The sequence below is a fragment of the Dasypus novemcinctus genome, chromosome 1 (genome assembly GCF_030445035.2).
Source record: "Dasypus novemcinctus isolate mDasNov1 chromosome 1, mDasNov1.1.hap2, whole genome shotgun sequence".
NCBI lineage: Eukaryota > Metazoa > Chordata > Mammalia > Cingulata > Dasypodidae > Dasypus > Dasypus novemcinctus.
The window spans coordinates 35,555,211-35,572,024 of NC_080673.1; the positions used below are offsets into that span (position 1 = coordinate 35,555,211).

The 16,814-nt window shown below is 32.2% G+C and overlaps 1 protein-coding gene across 1 annotated transcript in view; it reads left to right on the plus strand.

Annotated features, from left to right (window-relative positions):
- PDGFC (platelet derived growth factor C) overlaps positions 1-16,814 on the plus strand; it is a 223,414-nt gene that overhangs the window by 117,885 nt on the left and 88,715 nt on the right. The window contains exon 3 of the mRNA XM_071214340.1: positions 12,083-12,278. Coding sequence (XP_071070441.1) covers positions 12,083-12,278 — 196 coding nt within the window. The remainder of the gene's footprint in view (positions 1-12,082; positions 12,279-16,814) is intronic.

The window sequence follows — 16,814 nt, forward strand, 5'->3', positions numbered from 1 at the left end:
TCAATTTTTAATTTTTATTTAGTACCTTGACTCTTAGTACACTTTAGTTTTTCCAGTTTATTAAAACCTAATTGTTATGCACATGTTAAATGATCTCTTGTCTTTCATAAATTAACGTGGAATATATTATGTTTTAAAGAGTACCAACTTCTGGAATACTGTTTACAGTTTGGAGTAGAATTAAAGTCAACTTAAGTGTTCAAACACTGGCATGAAGCCAGAATCCAGCAAATTAGTAATAATCAGTAAGGATATCTCCTGATCCATTTGTAGATTTAGAAACACCCCACAAATAACCCAGTGAAAGCAGTTAAACAGAAAAAGTTATGCAAGTTTTTGTTGTTGTTGTTGATTCTGTATACCTTGAAATAAAGTACTGTAAATGTAATGGATATTACCAAGTTTAAATATACAAAGGAAAAGTTATACTCAAAGGGCTAGGCGGAACAAGGACGCTAATGGGAACAAGTACAACTGTGAATAAATCACACAGATGTCCAGGTTGACAGATTTCCTGGGGTGGTGTGGGGTAGTGTAAATAGATTAGGATTTAGACTCAAAAGATCAGGATTGAAGTTTAAAGATGTCATTTGTCATTAGGGTGGGTACCATATGTCCAAGTTTTCTGGGGACAGTCATCGTTTATGTCTGTTGTCCTGACAAAATATATCACCTCTTTCTAGCTCTTAAGAATGTATTGGTTTGGACAAGATATTGTATGGTGGCCCTATATTATGACAACTAACTCTATTTTCATAGCAATAAAATTCGCATAGTACAAACTTTTAGTTTTAGGGTTGTTGTGAAGCCAGAAAAATCTTAATTGCTAAGAAAGTGTTGGGTAATCTGAAAATCGTAGAAGCTGTCAACAAAATGTATAAATATTTGTGGACTCATTTGGGCATAGTAAGTCAAGTGTTTATATAAATGGGAGTAATAGTTTTATTTTAATCATGTCATTCTTGAACAAATTGATATTACTCTTAGCTGTGTAGTTTACTTTTAAGAAGTGTGTTGTGTTCAAATCAAGTCACAGACTGTGACCATAAGGAATATTGAAACCTAGACTTTATTTATGAATAGGGATATAATATAGATTCCATTTAAATTCAGTAGGTTTACTAAACAGAAAGAAAAATGGAACCAATTATTTCATAATTTCACCCATGTTCAATTGTTTTGAATCTTCCTGCAGTTTGTTTCTTTGTCATCTCCAAGAGATACTTACGTGCTCTTCTGTTAGCCTTGGAAAATGAGAATAACATTATTTTTATAGGTAATTATCAGCAATCAGAAATTTTAATGCTTATCCCTGTGAATTTGGTCTTTAGTGCAGAATTCCTCTAGGAAAAATTTTCATGCTGCTCTCTTCCTAAACCCTGTTTTATTTCAGACAATCCATTTAATCTCTGTAAAATGAGTGCACCTTAGGTTTTTAATTTCTTATGGGGAGGCTGATGGAGGACTTAAGCCTTTTTACTGTTATAATGAAATTTTATTAATCTGAAACAAAGCAAAACCAGTTCTTCCTAATACCAAATGAGTTTTCAGAAACTTCAAGGTCCATTTATTGATAGGAAGAAGAAATTAATTCTACCTAAATCCAAGAAGCCATTAACTGAACATCAGGAGGACTTGACAGAAACTTGACAAACAAGAGTCAGGTCAACATGGGGAGTTATTAAAAATATAATTTCTGGGACAGGGTGTTTGGGGATAATGATTATTACTTCATAGAATTGTTAAAATAAATAATGTATATGACAGCATCTGGAATAGCATCCAATAATCTGGAATTCTGAGTTGGTACTCAATTGATATTAGTTGAATGAATGACCAAGATCTGGGAAGAATGAAGAGCCAAGGGGATAAATACTGCAAAATAATGCTCTTTCTTTTATTTTTTTCTATGCCAGCCAAGACCCTCTCCCTTAAAGATTAGTACAAATGACCATGAATAAAACAGTTAATTTGACTGACTCAGCTGATTTTTTTTTTTTTTTTACAAGATTTATGTGTCTTTTCAATCACTCAAATTTTTTTACCTCCAAAATCTGAAATTGAAGATTCTGAACCACCTAGATTAGGGTTTGAGGTCACCAAAAGACTCAATTTTACTATCTCCATCTACTGGCAGGGAGGAACTATACCCAAGCATCTGGACTGGCATAGAAAAGAGGAGAAAGAACATTTAAAAGGTAAGCAAAAACAAAATTTTATTTACTCTGAATTTTTAAACTTTTCTTATCATACACTCCTTTGTACTCTTACATGATTAAGGTTGGTATAATGAGCAATCATTAAGCAGGAGAGTTTGTTTAGGTGGTATAATGCTCTTATCTGATTCATCAACATGAATTATATATTCAGGAAGTTTAGACCTGAATGCCTTCTTTTCATAACGAGATCCTTTCTTGTTCTTGCTCTTCTAAATTTCTTTTTAGTGATTCCATTGCTACAGTGCTATTTTCACATTCCTAATAATCTTTAAGCTGCCATATCTTACTGAAATTCTCTTTTCTGTTTTTTCTGACATGTTAAAGATAATTTCACCTGGCAAATTATTTTAATTGTTATAGTGTGGAGAGAGTAGAAGGATCTTTTTCATGTGCACTTGATCATTTTAGTGTTTCTTGGATTTTTTTCCATGCTTATTTTATAAATATTTTTATTAGCCAAAAGTACAGAAGATGTCCTTGTTAATTATGAGTAAAAGTCTTAGTAGATATCTATATCAGAATTTTTTTCTGTTTACTTTGGTGTTTTGCTTCTCCATCAGAAATAATAATACTTTAGAATTGTATAGGGTCACTTTTTTTTTTTCTCTTTTCACCATTTTATTTTTTAAAGTTACTTAGATCACACAAAATGTTACATTAAAAAATATATTGGTTCACTTTTACCCAACATTGTGGGTAAACTTAATAGTATGATAACGGCTGTAAAATAAATATTTTGATGCCTTGTGTGATTGCACAGTAATGAATCTCTGTAAATTTAAATCAGTTATTTTACATGATCAAGTAATGTTCATAAGGTTTTTGTTACCACAACTTTCTTTAAAGAACTCTATCTGAACTTGAGAATAAGTACCATAGAAATTTGTAATGCTAATTGATATTACAATTGCCACAATTGGCTTAAGTATAATTTGTACTATTTTTTCCATCCCTTACTCCTTTCATCATTAGTCCATTACATTGGACAACATTCAGTTTCTTTCAGAAGAGGAGTGGAATGAATGGATGGATGGATTTATAGGGAACTTTGGTGGAGAGTCTTCCATGTCAAAATTAGATTACATGGGCAAGAATTTCAAGTAGTGCTCTGTTGAAATGTCTGTTCATGTGCTGGAAGGTCCATTTGCTGGCTGCTGGATTATCCTCATATAAACAGTACAGATGCCGTAAAGAGGGGTTCTCATCCCTTCTTGTGACCTCTAAGAATGTCCAATCTGACAGACAATTCAAAATATTCACTGAGATCCAAAGACAAGAGTTGGGTGTTTTTGGATAATGTTGAAGGGATCCATGATAATGTGGTATTAGAGGATAATCTCACCTCACAAATGAAACATGGTGTGGACTTTATAAAGTCCAGTCCAATCCCTGTTTTCAGCAAAATCATCTTGAACCTGTATTCCATACTCTGTGTCAGCTTTTTCCAATTCTCTTGGATCTTGGGTCTTTGGTTCGATTTTAAAGCTCTTGTCATAAAGCTGTATAATTCCAAAGAATCCTGCAAATGGATATATTAAAATAAATTCTACAATAAAATATGTTTAAGATCTTCATGTTTATGCTCATTTAATCTCTTGTTATGGACCAAGTAGATGAAAAAACAATTCACACTGAGGTGAAACTACCCTGTCACGCTAGGGTGTACTTAGCTCATCTGTAATGTTCTCATGATCAATAATGAAAAGACTCTGCTTTGAGAAATAAAATTTAAGCAACCTGTTTTTCCTCCAAGATAACATGAGTTTTATTATGGATATTTTGTTCTTTATTTATTTTAAGAACCTTACATTTATGTTGTATTTATAATTATATACCACTTTAAGATAGATGAGAGTTGTCGTGGGTAAGATAGGGACTGGGCAGGCCAGCCTAGCTGCCTTGGTTTCCGGCAAGGCAGAATGGTTAGAAAATTCATAAGCATGGGTTCCTTTCAGCCTAGCTCATGAGAGGCTATAAATTCCCAGTATAGTTGCTCTTTATTTATGCCTGATATTATGTAGAATTACTGCTAAAACCAACGATCTTGCTACAAATATGCTCTAAATCTCAAGCATCGCTTATAGAACTGCAAAAACACTTTATATCACTTATTCACAAGCATTTAATAATATTTAAAACATAAATTGAAAAGACATGATTTGTATAGAGTTGACAAATTATTATAACTCTTTAGTTATTGCTTTTAAGAAATTCACAGGCTCATTATGTATACATTATATGCATTCACCTTTGAATATAAAATGCTAAATATTAACAGAAATAAATTATTATTATTAACCTAGAAGAGAATTTTAAGCATTTTAAACATTCAATAAAGTCATAAACTAATGGCCGTCTTTGCATTTTTTCTGTGAAAGAATGAGTTTGTATTGATGACCTTGATGACCTTTTCATTATTCTTTCATTGATAAATTTTAAACATCTTGCTATAAAAATGTCAGTACTTTATTTGGATATTGTATGCTCAATTACAAAGAAATAGGTAGGTATTTTTTTCTGTGTTTGAAATTCCTGATAAACTCCAGTCTGAATGTTATAAATTATCTCTGATGAATGCAAATTGAAATTTGACAAGTTGAGTCTTTTCAAAACAGATGTTCTTCTTTGAAGATATGTTCTCATAAGTAAATTGGCTTGCTTATTGTTTAAAGGGTATATAACATGAATTTTTGCTTAATCATCTTAGCCATTTTTTGTCATAGCAGTATTATTTAATGCAAATGTATTTTGCTGCTTAAATTATTTCAGAACTCCTAACATTATATATGAACTTTCTACATAGAATAATAATAGTTTTAATTCAATATGAGAATTGATTAAATATTGAGAAAAAGAAATCAATGGTGAATCTTTAAAATGAATGTTTCTTTTGTAATGTGAATCACTCCTAGTTTATCTTCTGCATTCTGGCTTTGGCCTTTTTATGGTGTATCCGGTAATATACAACTTACCATAGAATGAAAAATAACATTATTGCCTAAACATGTTTCACTAAATAGCCCTTGGATTCACTTGCTTGGTCCGTAGTGGGCAGTGCATGAGGCAAGGGAAATGGGCTTATTTTGACTTTGCAGCCATGCTTCTGGGTGGGGCCAGTACAACCATTACCAAGTGACTGCTCACAGTGGTATCAGGGGATGCGGGGAATATGCTCACTATATTAATGTTTGCTTATTTCATATTTATGATGCTCTTCCTCAACACAAACTCCCATTTCTTACCATTGCTTATATTTAGGGAAGAAGCTGAAGGCTGAAAAAGAATTTCGAACCTTTATTTAAGCAAAGTGTCATGTCAAGGAACTGGTAAAATTTCTAGAGTTGCCACTTTTTCTTCCACTTTATTCTGACTATAGAAGGGAATAAGAAATTTGAAAGCACTGTCTAAAATAATTTCTTCTTCCTTAATTCATTGCATTTTTGTAAAATTTGAATCCTTATATATATGACTAATTTTGCATTATTTCTTACATAATGGTTTCCTATTTTCTGACATCATGAAACCTGGATAGATGCTAATACATTTTCTTTCATTCTATTTAAATTGGATAGAGTATGTCAAGCAGTGTATCTCTTTCACTAATATACTGTTTGGTAATTATTAAAATGATTATTTCATGCAAATTTCATTTTATTTGAACTTTTAAACAACTTGTGATTATCTCCAGTTTATGGGGGGGAAAGGGACACTCGGACATCTTGTGTGTTGCCTAAAATAATGAGTTTATCAACACTAGATTCATATTTCAATAAAGTGTAAAATTGTTTTCTGTCACGTTCTGGGCTATCAAGTTTTTTATATAATCAGTATGCATTAGGTTATGCCAAATGCCAGGAACAGAGCCAGATACGGATTATGGACTTCAGTAAAAAATAGTTTCAACTTCCCTGCAAATTCCTTGTGCAATAGAAAAGAAAAGTTTCCCAGTATATTATGATCAAAATATATATTCCTAATGGAATGACAGTGGGTAATCAAGGACTACTTTCTAAAAGCAATAACATCAGAATTGGGTTTTATAATTCATTGTTAGTTTACTGGTATTACTGATCTAGGAATGATACAAAATTTTAGTCCTAGAAGTTGTCACATTAAGAAGGACAGGGCTTGTTTTTTTCCGGATGTTTCTAGCACAGTGCCTGAAACATAATAGGTTCTCCATTGATGAATATTCATTTTCTTTAGGAATGAAATGATTAACAGCTGTCATGTAGCATAAGTTCAAGAACTTCATTTGAGTATATCTTGCATAATTAGATTTATTTTCGTGGTTTACTTAATACAATCCCTTTTGTTTTTATTTTTCCTTAGGAAACATTTATTCTTGAAATTCACAGCTTGTGGTAGTCAAGGTAGTTTTGTTGCTTGTCTTTGTTTTATTTTACTATCGTTTTAAAGCTATGGAAAATGATAGTTTGAATTAGTAATATAAATTAAAGCCCAAGTTTTCTGCAGTGTATATTATTGCACTTTTTAATTAATAGAATTTAAAATATTAAGCATGCAAGTGGGGTATTTATATATAATGTGAAATTGATGGACAAATATTTGGTTGAGTTGTGGAACCCAACTATCACTTCTCTGTGCAGAATCAAATAAGATTAGGAGATTACTTTGAATTTATTTCTGAGGGAAAAAAAAAATGGAACCAGTTTATGGAGGTAGAAAATTTACAAAGGATATTTTATTGTTAAAAGTGAAATTTGTTAATTGAAATTTAATTAGAATGAAAGCAGAAATAGTTATATACATGAACTAGCACAATTAGGATAAAGAGGAATTATCACAGGTTGAAAACCGGATAGCAAAGCAAGGCAGAAACAGACCATTGAAATGTGTGTTTATTAAGTAAGGATTAGCAAAAGATACAACTCACTCTTACAGAAATACTTTTAGCACGATGTAAAAACAATGTATATTTGGAAGTAAATACTCAGATGATTTATCATTCTTTATTAGTTACTTATTATCCAGAAACTTCTTTTTATTACTTCATTATCAATAACACAGCATTTTGAACACAATAATCCTTACTGCTTTTTGTAATTCTCTTACCTATGTCCTCTTTTATCTATAATAAATATATCTTTAAAGGGAGTAATGCATGGTGAGTATTACTTTGATTTTAATGCTAAACATATAGAGTACACACAGGTATATAATGATTCTATTAAACTAATTATAAGTATACACAAAAAATCAACAATTTTGTAGCATTTACATTATTTAGTTCCCTTCTTTTTTTAAATTTTGCGTTCGTTTCGTTTTCAGTAATTTAATAGGATATGAAATGATCTATAATTTTAAAATTTAGGGTTTATATATATAGTTTTTCATTTTTCATTCTGAAACTCACTTTCTAAGTTGATGAAGATTTATTTTTGTTCAGGATATATTGCAGGGAGCTTGTTATAAATATGTTAGTGATTTGACTACCAACATTTGTTTTATTTCATTGCTATTGTATCTGACTATACCATTGGTTGGATATAAGAAGAACAAATGATCAATAAAACAGTAACACAATATTTACTTATCTCATCCATAAATATACTAGTAAACTGAATGTTTAGAAAGATGGTTTTTAAAACAACAGAACTGTAAGAGTAGAGTCTTAAAATGGCAGAACTTAATGTTTGTAGCTTCGTTTCTTTTCTTTTTGATTATAGGTCTTGTTGTTTGGGATTTGCATAAAACTTTGGCAGTCATCTGTGAATCATATATTTGGTGGCAAACTTTACTGCATTTTGAGTTGAACTTTTTGGGAATAGCAATTTAACTTAAAAGAAAATTTACAATTCTTTTCACCACACCCTAGATTTTCAGCCTTTAAATTACATTTAATTATAGTTTAATGGAATCGCCAATTATAAAGGAAAAAGTTGTAAACAGTTTAAGTATATACATTTTAAATAAGCTTTTCTGACTGAAAATATATAAATAGAATTCAGATCTTTTAATAGTCATGTAGTTTTCTAGACTGTATGTGAAAGAGTAAGTACTACTATATTTGTAAAGAGTACCTTGGTATAAGACATTTGTTTTGAGACAAAATGGGGAAAATGTTAAATTTTGATAAATTTGATTAGAAAAATTCATTTAAAAACATTAGTTACAAAATTGAGAAGGGCTTTTGCTATAAACTACTGCTTTAAATGCTTCTGAAATATATAGATTGTTGGAAGAAAATTTAGAGGAAGGAAATATGTCATTTTTAAAAGAAATATGTGAAAACATGCAGTTTATGAATTTGATTTTAATAGTGATCATTTTCTTAATAAAATTTGCCAGTATAGAGTAGAAATCCAACTAACTTGATAGATTTTTCTGTATTTATGAGGAGATATACTGGTGCTAAATTATTTACGTGGGAGAGGTGTGGTTTATTTCATATATGTTAACATAACCAACAGCAGTGTCAAATGGTAGCACCCAGAAAGTGGGAAAGTACTTCTTTATAGATTGGTTACTGTTAAGGAGTAGTTTAGGCAATGACAAGAAAGGCAATTACATTATTTATTTTACTAAAAAATCTTATGGCACTTAAAGCATATTTAGTAACATGATAATATTCCCAATAAATTGGACTGAAAATATTAAAAGGAAAATTCATTTGCCCTTTCCTGGACTTTTTAATTGGTAGATAATCTAAATGAATAATTACCAAATTTTTGAAATAGCAAAGTTTAGTGAATGAAAAAGCTCTTTCACAAATAAAACCTAAAATTATTTTGGTAGTTAAGGATAAAGCCGGCTCTTCATTAACCTTAATAATGTTCCAACTAATACATGGCCCTTGACATTAGTTTTTTTTTAAATTAAAGAAGTGTCTGAGAGCAATATTCTAAATTGTATGTTATCAGTGTGGAATAATGCCAAATACTAAATGAAAAATTACTATGGTTTCTGTAATGCTGCTCAAGAATGGGAGAAAAAAAAATCCTGTGATCCAACAAATTTGTGTACCATAGAAGGTGTATTTGTTTTCCAGTCTTGTGTACCAAATTACCAAAAATTTAGCAGCTTAAAACAACACCCATTTATTAACTCACAATTCTTTTATGTCTGAAGTCTAGGCACTGTGTGGCCAGATTCTCTGATGTCTTAAAAGGCTAAAATGAAGGGGTAAAGCCAGGCTGCATTCCTTTCTGGAGACTCTGGGAAAGAATATGCTTGGAAGCTCATTCAGATTCCTTGAGATTTTAGGACAGAGCTCCTGGTTTCACTGCGGACTGTCAGACACAGACCGTTCTCACCTCCTAGGGGTTGCCCAAGCTCCCTGGCACATGACCACCTCCATCTTCAAAGTTAGCAATGAAGAATCTGTCTTGTATGGGATCTGTTTTCATGAAAGTCCCACTTCCTTTTAAGGGCCCACTTGAATAGGTTAGGCCCAACTCAATATCTACATTTTGATCAACTCGAAGTCAACTGAAAAAAATAAAATAAAATAAGCCAACTGAGTTAATCAAATAGACATAATATAATCATGGTTTTAATATCCCATCTTTTTCACAGGGCATTATACAAGGGTGAGGATCATTAGAATTCTGCCTACCACAGGGAGGTGAGCCCTGATGTGTGAAATCAATGAGAAAGGAAAGAGTTTTAAGATATTAAGTGGGGAAATAGAAGGGCTAGGGGATTGATTCATTAAAATGGAATCAGGTTATGTGAGAAGAGGAAAAGGCAGATTATAATGGAAAGAAAAAGGAAGAGAGAAGAAAAATGTTAAGTCTAGTATAAAATATCGTATCATTAATAGGCCTTTAGTAAAATCTGTGTTTTATAATTTCATGGCAAACCCAAAGCGAATGAAGAACACCAGCTCTATCTTATTTTTGAGAGTAACTATCCCTATGTTAGAGTTTGAATGTTGAGGTAGCGGGACAAATGGATGAATAATGGTGCATATTTGGTATTCTTATTGCTCTATAATCTTAGTGTAGGTACCAAGTTCCGTTCTGTACATTATGTCTCTCAATGAGGCATTGCTGTAATTTAAAGTTTAAAAGGTGCATAAAAAGTAAGTGCCAGGTGTCATACACATTACTTAATGTATAAAGTCTGGTTTAGAATTTTTAAAAAAATTTTTAAATTTGTGAAATTATATTAGAAGCTGAATAAAACAACAGTTGAAAAGTTTTTTTTAATCTTACTACAGTTTAGCATTAGCATACTTAAATGGAATTTCATGGCCTGAATGACCATAACTACCTCATTTTCAGAGTTTTTAAAGTGAGTTAATGTTACTGCTCATTTTATAAATATAAGTTTCTTCTTGTTGCTAACTCTTCGGGGGTTGGGTATAAGAATACTTTCTTCTTTGCAATACTAATTTGCCGTCCCTCTCCCTGCTCTCCTCTAACACTAATAAAAACAAAGATATTCCTAACAACATATTTTAACATTTCCCAAATGTAAGAAAGATTTCATGCCCACTCAACTTGGAAACTATTTTATGTTATATTTTCTTTCTTAGAGATTCTAAATTCATATTAGCATATTGAAGGCACTGAGCCGTCATGTAACATTTCCTATATTTTAATATCTTTTCACAGTGTTACCAGTTCCCTTACAACATGAAATTGAGACCATTATTTTGACCTTTCTTTTCTTTTCAAGTTCATTTAAGGTTTGAGGACATCTAGTAGTCCAATTATTAGGATTCTTTGGCCTTGTGATTGGATAGCTTTTTTTAACAAAAGTTCAGATCCCAGATAATAAGCTGCTGTTAAGATCATTTTTTCAGATTTTTTTTTTTAAGATTTATTATTTATTTATTTCTCTCCCCTTCCCCCCCAATTGTCTGCTTTCTCTGTTCATTCTCTGTGTGTTCTTCTCTGACTGCTTCTATCCTTAGCAGCAGCACCGGGAATCTGTGTTACATCATCTTATGTCCGCTCTCTGTGTGTGCGGCGCCATTCCTGGGCAGGCTGCACTTGCTTTCGTACTGTGAAAGCTTACAGGGCACACTCCTTGCAAGTGGGGCTCCCCTTGCAGGGCACACTCCTTGCGAATGGGGCTCCCCTATGCAGGGGACACCCCTGTATGGCAGGGCACTCCTTGTGTGCATCAGCACTGTGCATGGACCAGCTCCACACGGGTCAAGGAGGCCCGGGGTTTGAACCATGGACCTCCCATGTGGTAGGCGGACGCCCTAACCACTGGGCCAAGTCCGCTTCCCATCGGCTTGGTTTTTAAATCATTGCTAATAAGAGCAGGTTAAAAAAACAACCCAAAACCAGATATGTGGTCTGGTATGTTAACTAACATTTCAGAGATCAGTGAAAAAAGCTGATAACTTTGTTATATTACTGCATGTTCCCTTATTTTATCCTCACATTTCTTTTTCCTCAACTATCAAAAACCCCTCAAGTTTTGTCAAATATGGAATTAATGTACATCTTTAGATAATTAATTGACTAAAGCGCCTCTGTTCTTATTTTGAAAATAAGGGATATTTGTCATTGTTTTATTATTCAGAAATGGAATTATATCCAGTTTTTTATTTTCATGTGACTCAGATCAGTCTTGTAGGTTAGGGCTTACCTTTATTTTGACTTTAGGAATCTAAAAGACTTGATGATTGACATTTCAGAAAAAAAGACTAGTTTGTTTTGTTCTTTCCAGTACAAAGATATAAAGCCTTTTATTCAGTAATGTTAAAATGGTTTTTTTACTGGATAAATTCTGAAAAGTGTGATACTTTTTTATGGTGAATGTAGTATACCCACACTTGTTTAGGGCAGAAATGTGAAAGGTAAAATGCATGTATTTTGAAACCTAATTTTTGAAATATCTGTTCTAAATGTATGTCTATGTGTATATTTTTGCTTTAGGAGTACAAGATCCCCAGCACGAGAGAATTATTACTGTGTCTACTAATGGAAGTATTCACAGCCCAAGATTCCCTCATACTTATCCAAGAAATATGGTATTGATATGGAAGTTAGTAGCAGCAGAGGAGAATGTATGGATACAGCTTACGTTTGATGAAAGATTTGGGCTTGAAGACCCAGAAGATGACATATGCAAGTAAGTTACACTGGGAATTCTAAGCATGATTTTAAAACTGCCGTAATCTTTCATGTTGCTTCATCCTGATGATGTGATTTTAAATGGCATATTTTGTTCTCTTATACTTTTCTAATTATCTAATAAATTAACAACCTTAGGTAAGCTATGTTTCATTTAAAATCCTCATTTAAGATCAAAGTACACTGACATGTACATATATGGTCATTTTCTCCCTAATTTTGAAAATAATATGAGGTAGCTTACAGTAAAAGTACATAGACAGTGAAACCATTTAGAATTAAACAGTAAAACCTAAATAAAGGAACTGATTTATGCTAGAAAACCTAGGTTACCATTAATGCTAACAGTTTTATATCTTTGTTTCCAACAGCCAAACCAATAAAATAAACAACAAGTCTTTTTAAAAATTGTATGCGTAGGAACATAGATACACACATATGAATATATATACACACAAAGGACTAAGAAGTTTGACTATTTCATCACAAAGAAGAAATACAGCTCTGAAACCAGAATTAGAAATGTAGGCTAACGTTATGACTTGCCAGGTAGGAATTCATCATAATTCTCCTAGAAGCATTCATGAACCAAAGTCAGCTGCATTATTTCACCCACGCAAAAGACCACCTACTGTATGTCATACAAATATTGCTCTTCACATTCCTTGTGAATGCACTTGTCAAGGTTGGGTGGTCTTCCTGAAGATTTTTCACGTCAGTGGCATTTGTATATCATGGAAATATTTTACTTGAGCTTCTTTGCAGGGTTCTTTATTTTCTCTTTGATATACAAGTTAAAAGAGAAGTTTCATTTTATGGCATATTATAGATAAATATTTCAGGTCAGATGAAATAAATGTTGTACTTGCTGTCATCACAATTTGTATAGTTAAATTTTTGTCACATTTTCTTTCTGTGACTAGGCATTTTATCTGTTTTCTCCCCACCTTACATGTATAATTTTAGACTTTGAATGCTAGAAGCTATCCTGATTATCTGTTGTTCTTTAGAGCCTATTACTCAACTTTCATTTTATAGATAAGGAAATTAACATCAGAGATGTGAAGTAACAGCTGCTTGTCTCATTCATATTTTGTGTCTAGCCAAATGCTAAAAATCTGTTTTCCCTAATGCACATAAAGGTAGTGTTTCTCCATGTTATATTTGGCATCTCTTGTCTCCTTTTCATAAGCAAGCTTCCATAATCTTTTCAAGAATTGTGAAGGGTCTGAGATTTTGCTCTTCTTACAAAGTTGCAAGTTAGTCTACCACAGTTTCATGGATGCTGGCAGAAGACAGGAGATTCCTGGATCAGACACAAAGGGCTTTATTACAACAGTAGCAGTAGCTGGAGTATTAACTTGTGCCTGTCACTGCAGTCCTAAAACATACAGGGCAATGCTAGAAGGGCCAAGTGACACCTGCATGCTTAGTGGGTATGTTGTAGATTTGAAGCATTGTAAGTGTATATATGTATGTATGCATTAGTGTATGTTCGTGTATGTTTGTATAATGTATATGTGCAGGTAAATAATATAAATTAAACCTAGAATGCTTATAACTCAATTTAAGAAAAGTGATAATTTTAATAATTTTGAAAATCACCACCCTCCATGTTACCCACTGGTTACACCTTTTTCTTTCCTGGTTATACTTTCTTTGTCCCTGCAAATATAATCAATATCCTAAATTTTGTTACTTGCTCTCCTGTTTTTCTCTATAATTTTACCACATATATTCATATCTTCCTAAACAATAAATTGCAAATTTTGCCTGTTTTTAATGTATATAAGTTGAATCATACTGTGTTTTCTTTTGTGGCTTGGCATGTAATTTTTTTTAAAAAAAGCAAAACTATACAATACTATACTTTTAGGATTCATTCATGTTGGTGCTAATGCTTGTCATTTGTTTTCACTGATATGTAGTATTCCATTATATAAATAGCCAACCTTTCTTTGCCTGTTCTCTGTCACTTAATGTTTGGTTTGTTTCCAGTACTCCTTGTGCAAAAGCACACACACACACACAAGTTTCTTTGAGTCTATATCTAAGAATTGTACTGCTGTCTTAAGATACTCATAATTTGGACTCTTTTAGGTAGAATTAAATTGTTTGTAGCAGTGATTGGCTAGCTTACATTTCTACCAACCTCATACGAGAATTTATTTTGCACCATGTTCTCACCAATCTTTGGATTTGTCACTCTTAATTTTTGTGCCTTATTAGTAATTTCAATTTTTTTCCTGTTTACTAATGAAATTGAGAAATTTTCATGCTGTTATTGGCTACTCATGTTTTCTTTTTTGTGAAATACCAACTCATATCTTTTGCCCAGTTTATATTGGACTTTTCATCTATTTAAAATTTGTTTATATAAAAAAGTCCTCGGTGCACCTGAAGTTGATTGTTTTCTGTGGTGTGAAGTTTGTCTTATGGTATCAAATAGTGTCCCAGCATTCTTTATACAATGGTCATTCCTTCCCCCAATGGTGTCCATTGATGTAAGTTGTAGTACAGGTTTCTGTATATGGTCTCGACTGTCTCTGGGCTGTCTGTTGTCTTGCTTGGTCAGTTATGTCTTTCTGTGCACCCAAATGACACAATCTTAATTACTGTAGCATTTTACTGCATTGGTATGTAGTAAGGGAAGTCTCACCTCATTTTCTTCTTCTTTGGGAGTATCCTAGCTATTTTGATTTTTAATGTATTTTTTAGAAATAGGTTGTCAGGTTCTTTGAAAAAAAATCTTTTTTCTAATTGCAGTAGCATTGAATCTATAGATTGTTTTGAAGAGAATTGACATCTTTATGATAATAAGTCTTCCTAACCTTGAAGACTTTGTTTCTCCATTTATTTGGGTCTTTAAGATCCATATAGTTTAAAATTTTTCTTCATAAAGATGACGCACGCACTTTATCTAGATTTATGTCTATACTCTTTATAGACTTTATAGCTAAGATTTCTTTTTTGAAAATTACATTTTCTAGTTGCATATTGCTGGTGTCAACAAATACAGTTGATTTTAAATATTGATCTTATATCTGGAAAACTTAAGGTATTTTATTAATTTTAATATTTGTTCTGGAAATCGTTTTGCTTTTATGCAAAAAATCATAAGGTTTATGAAAAAGATAGATTTGTTTTCCTTTCAATTTTTTAATTCTTTATTTCCATCTCTTATACCATTGAATATATTAGTAGGTATCCTTGTCTTCTCTCTGATTTTAGAAGGTTTTCTTATTTTAAAAAAACACAAAACTTTTATATTTGCAATCACTTTAGATTCACAGAAGGGTACAAAGTTAGTACAGAGTTTGCATGTCATAGTCACCCAGGGTCCTGACATGTGAAGAACTTACACAACCATGGCCCATTTGAGATGCTGTTAACTACAATGCTGTTAACAAAACTCCAGATTTTATTGGGATGTCAGCAGTTTTTCCACTAATGTCCTTTTTCTGCACCAGAATATCTTTCCTGGATAACCATGCTGCATTTAGTTGTCTTGTTTACTTAGTCTCATCCAATCCGTGACAGTTCTCTCTTTCCTGGTATTTCATCACACAGTTTAGAAGAGTACTACTGCTCAGGTATTTTGTAGAAGGTTCCTCAACTTGGATTATCTGTTTTTTCATGATTAGACTGCGATAAGTTGTTGTGTGTGTGGGGAGAATTCCAAATAAATGATACACCCTTCTGTCTGTATCATATAGGGGGTATCAACATCATTTGTCACTGATGATGTTAATTTTGGTCACTTATTTAAAGTTGTGGCATAAAGTATTGGGATTGGGGAGAGAGAATGTAAACTACCAGATCTCTTTCTTCCTTCAAACATTCATGCTCCAGTTAAGTTCTTAGAATGTTTTAGAAGTTTTCTAACAAGCTACTTAACGATTCCATCTCTATAAATGAAATTGCAGAACAGAGTAGTATCATGCTGAACATGATATCATATGTTTCATCGATTAGCCACCTAGTGTTTTATCTAATCCCATTTTCTTGTATGATAAAATATTACCAGTTTAGAAATATCTCTGTAAATCTCTTCTGTGTATTTAAAGAAATTAATTGGTTCATGCCCTTTCTTCCTTCAAAGTTAAAAAAAAATGTTACTATATATAAAAATTGAGAAAAATAGAACAATGGACAGTTGCTGACCCTTACCAATTACTTCTATTTTGCCACATTTCTCTTTCTATTTTTTACATTTGAAAATAAGTTACAGACATTAAGGCACTTTATACTGCAGCATGTATTGCCTAAGAAGGCTATTTCTTATGTGACTATGATAAAAAGGCAGTTAACATTGATATAAAACTATTACCTGTTATATAGTTGATTTTCAGATATTTCCATTCATTTCCATATGTCCCTTATCATTTTGTTCTTTCTTTCAATGTTTTTGATTTAGCCATTAATCATAAGTATATTTGGCTATCATAATTCTTCAGTCCCCCTATCTTTTCTTGGCTTTCATAACGTGAATATTTTGGGATAGACCAGCCCAGTTCTGCACAATCTCTCTCAA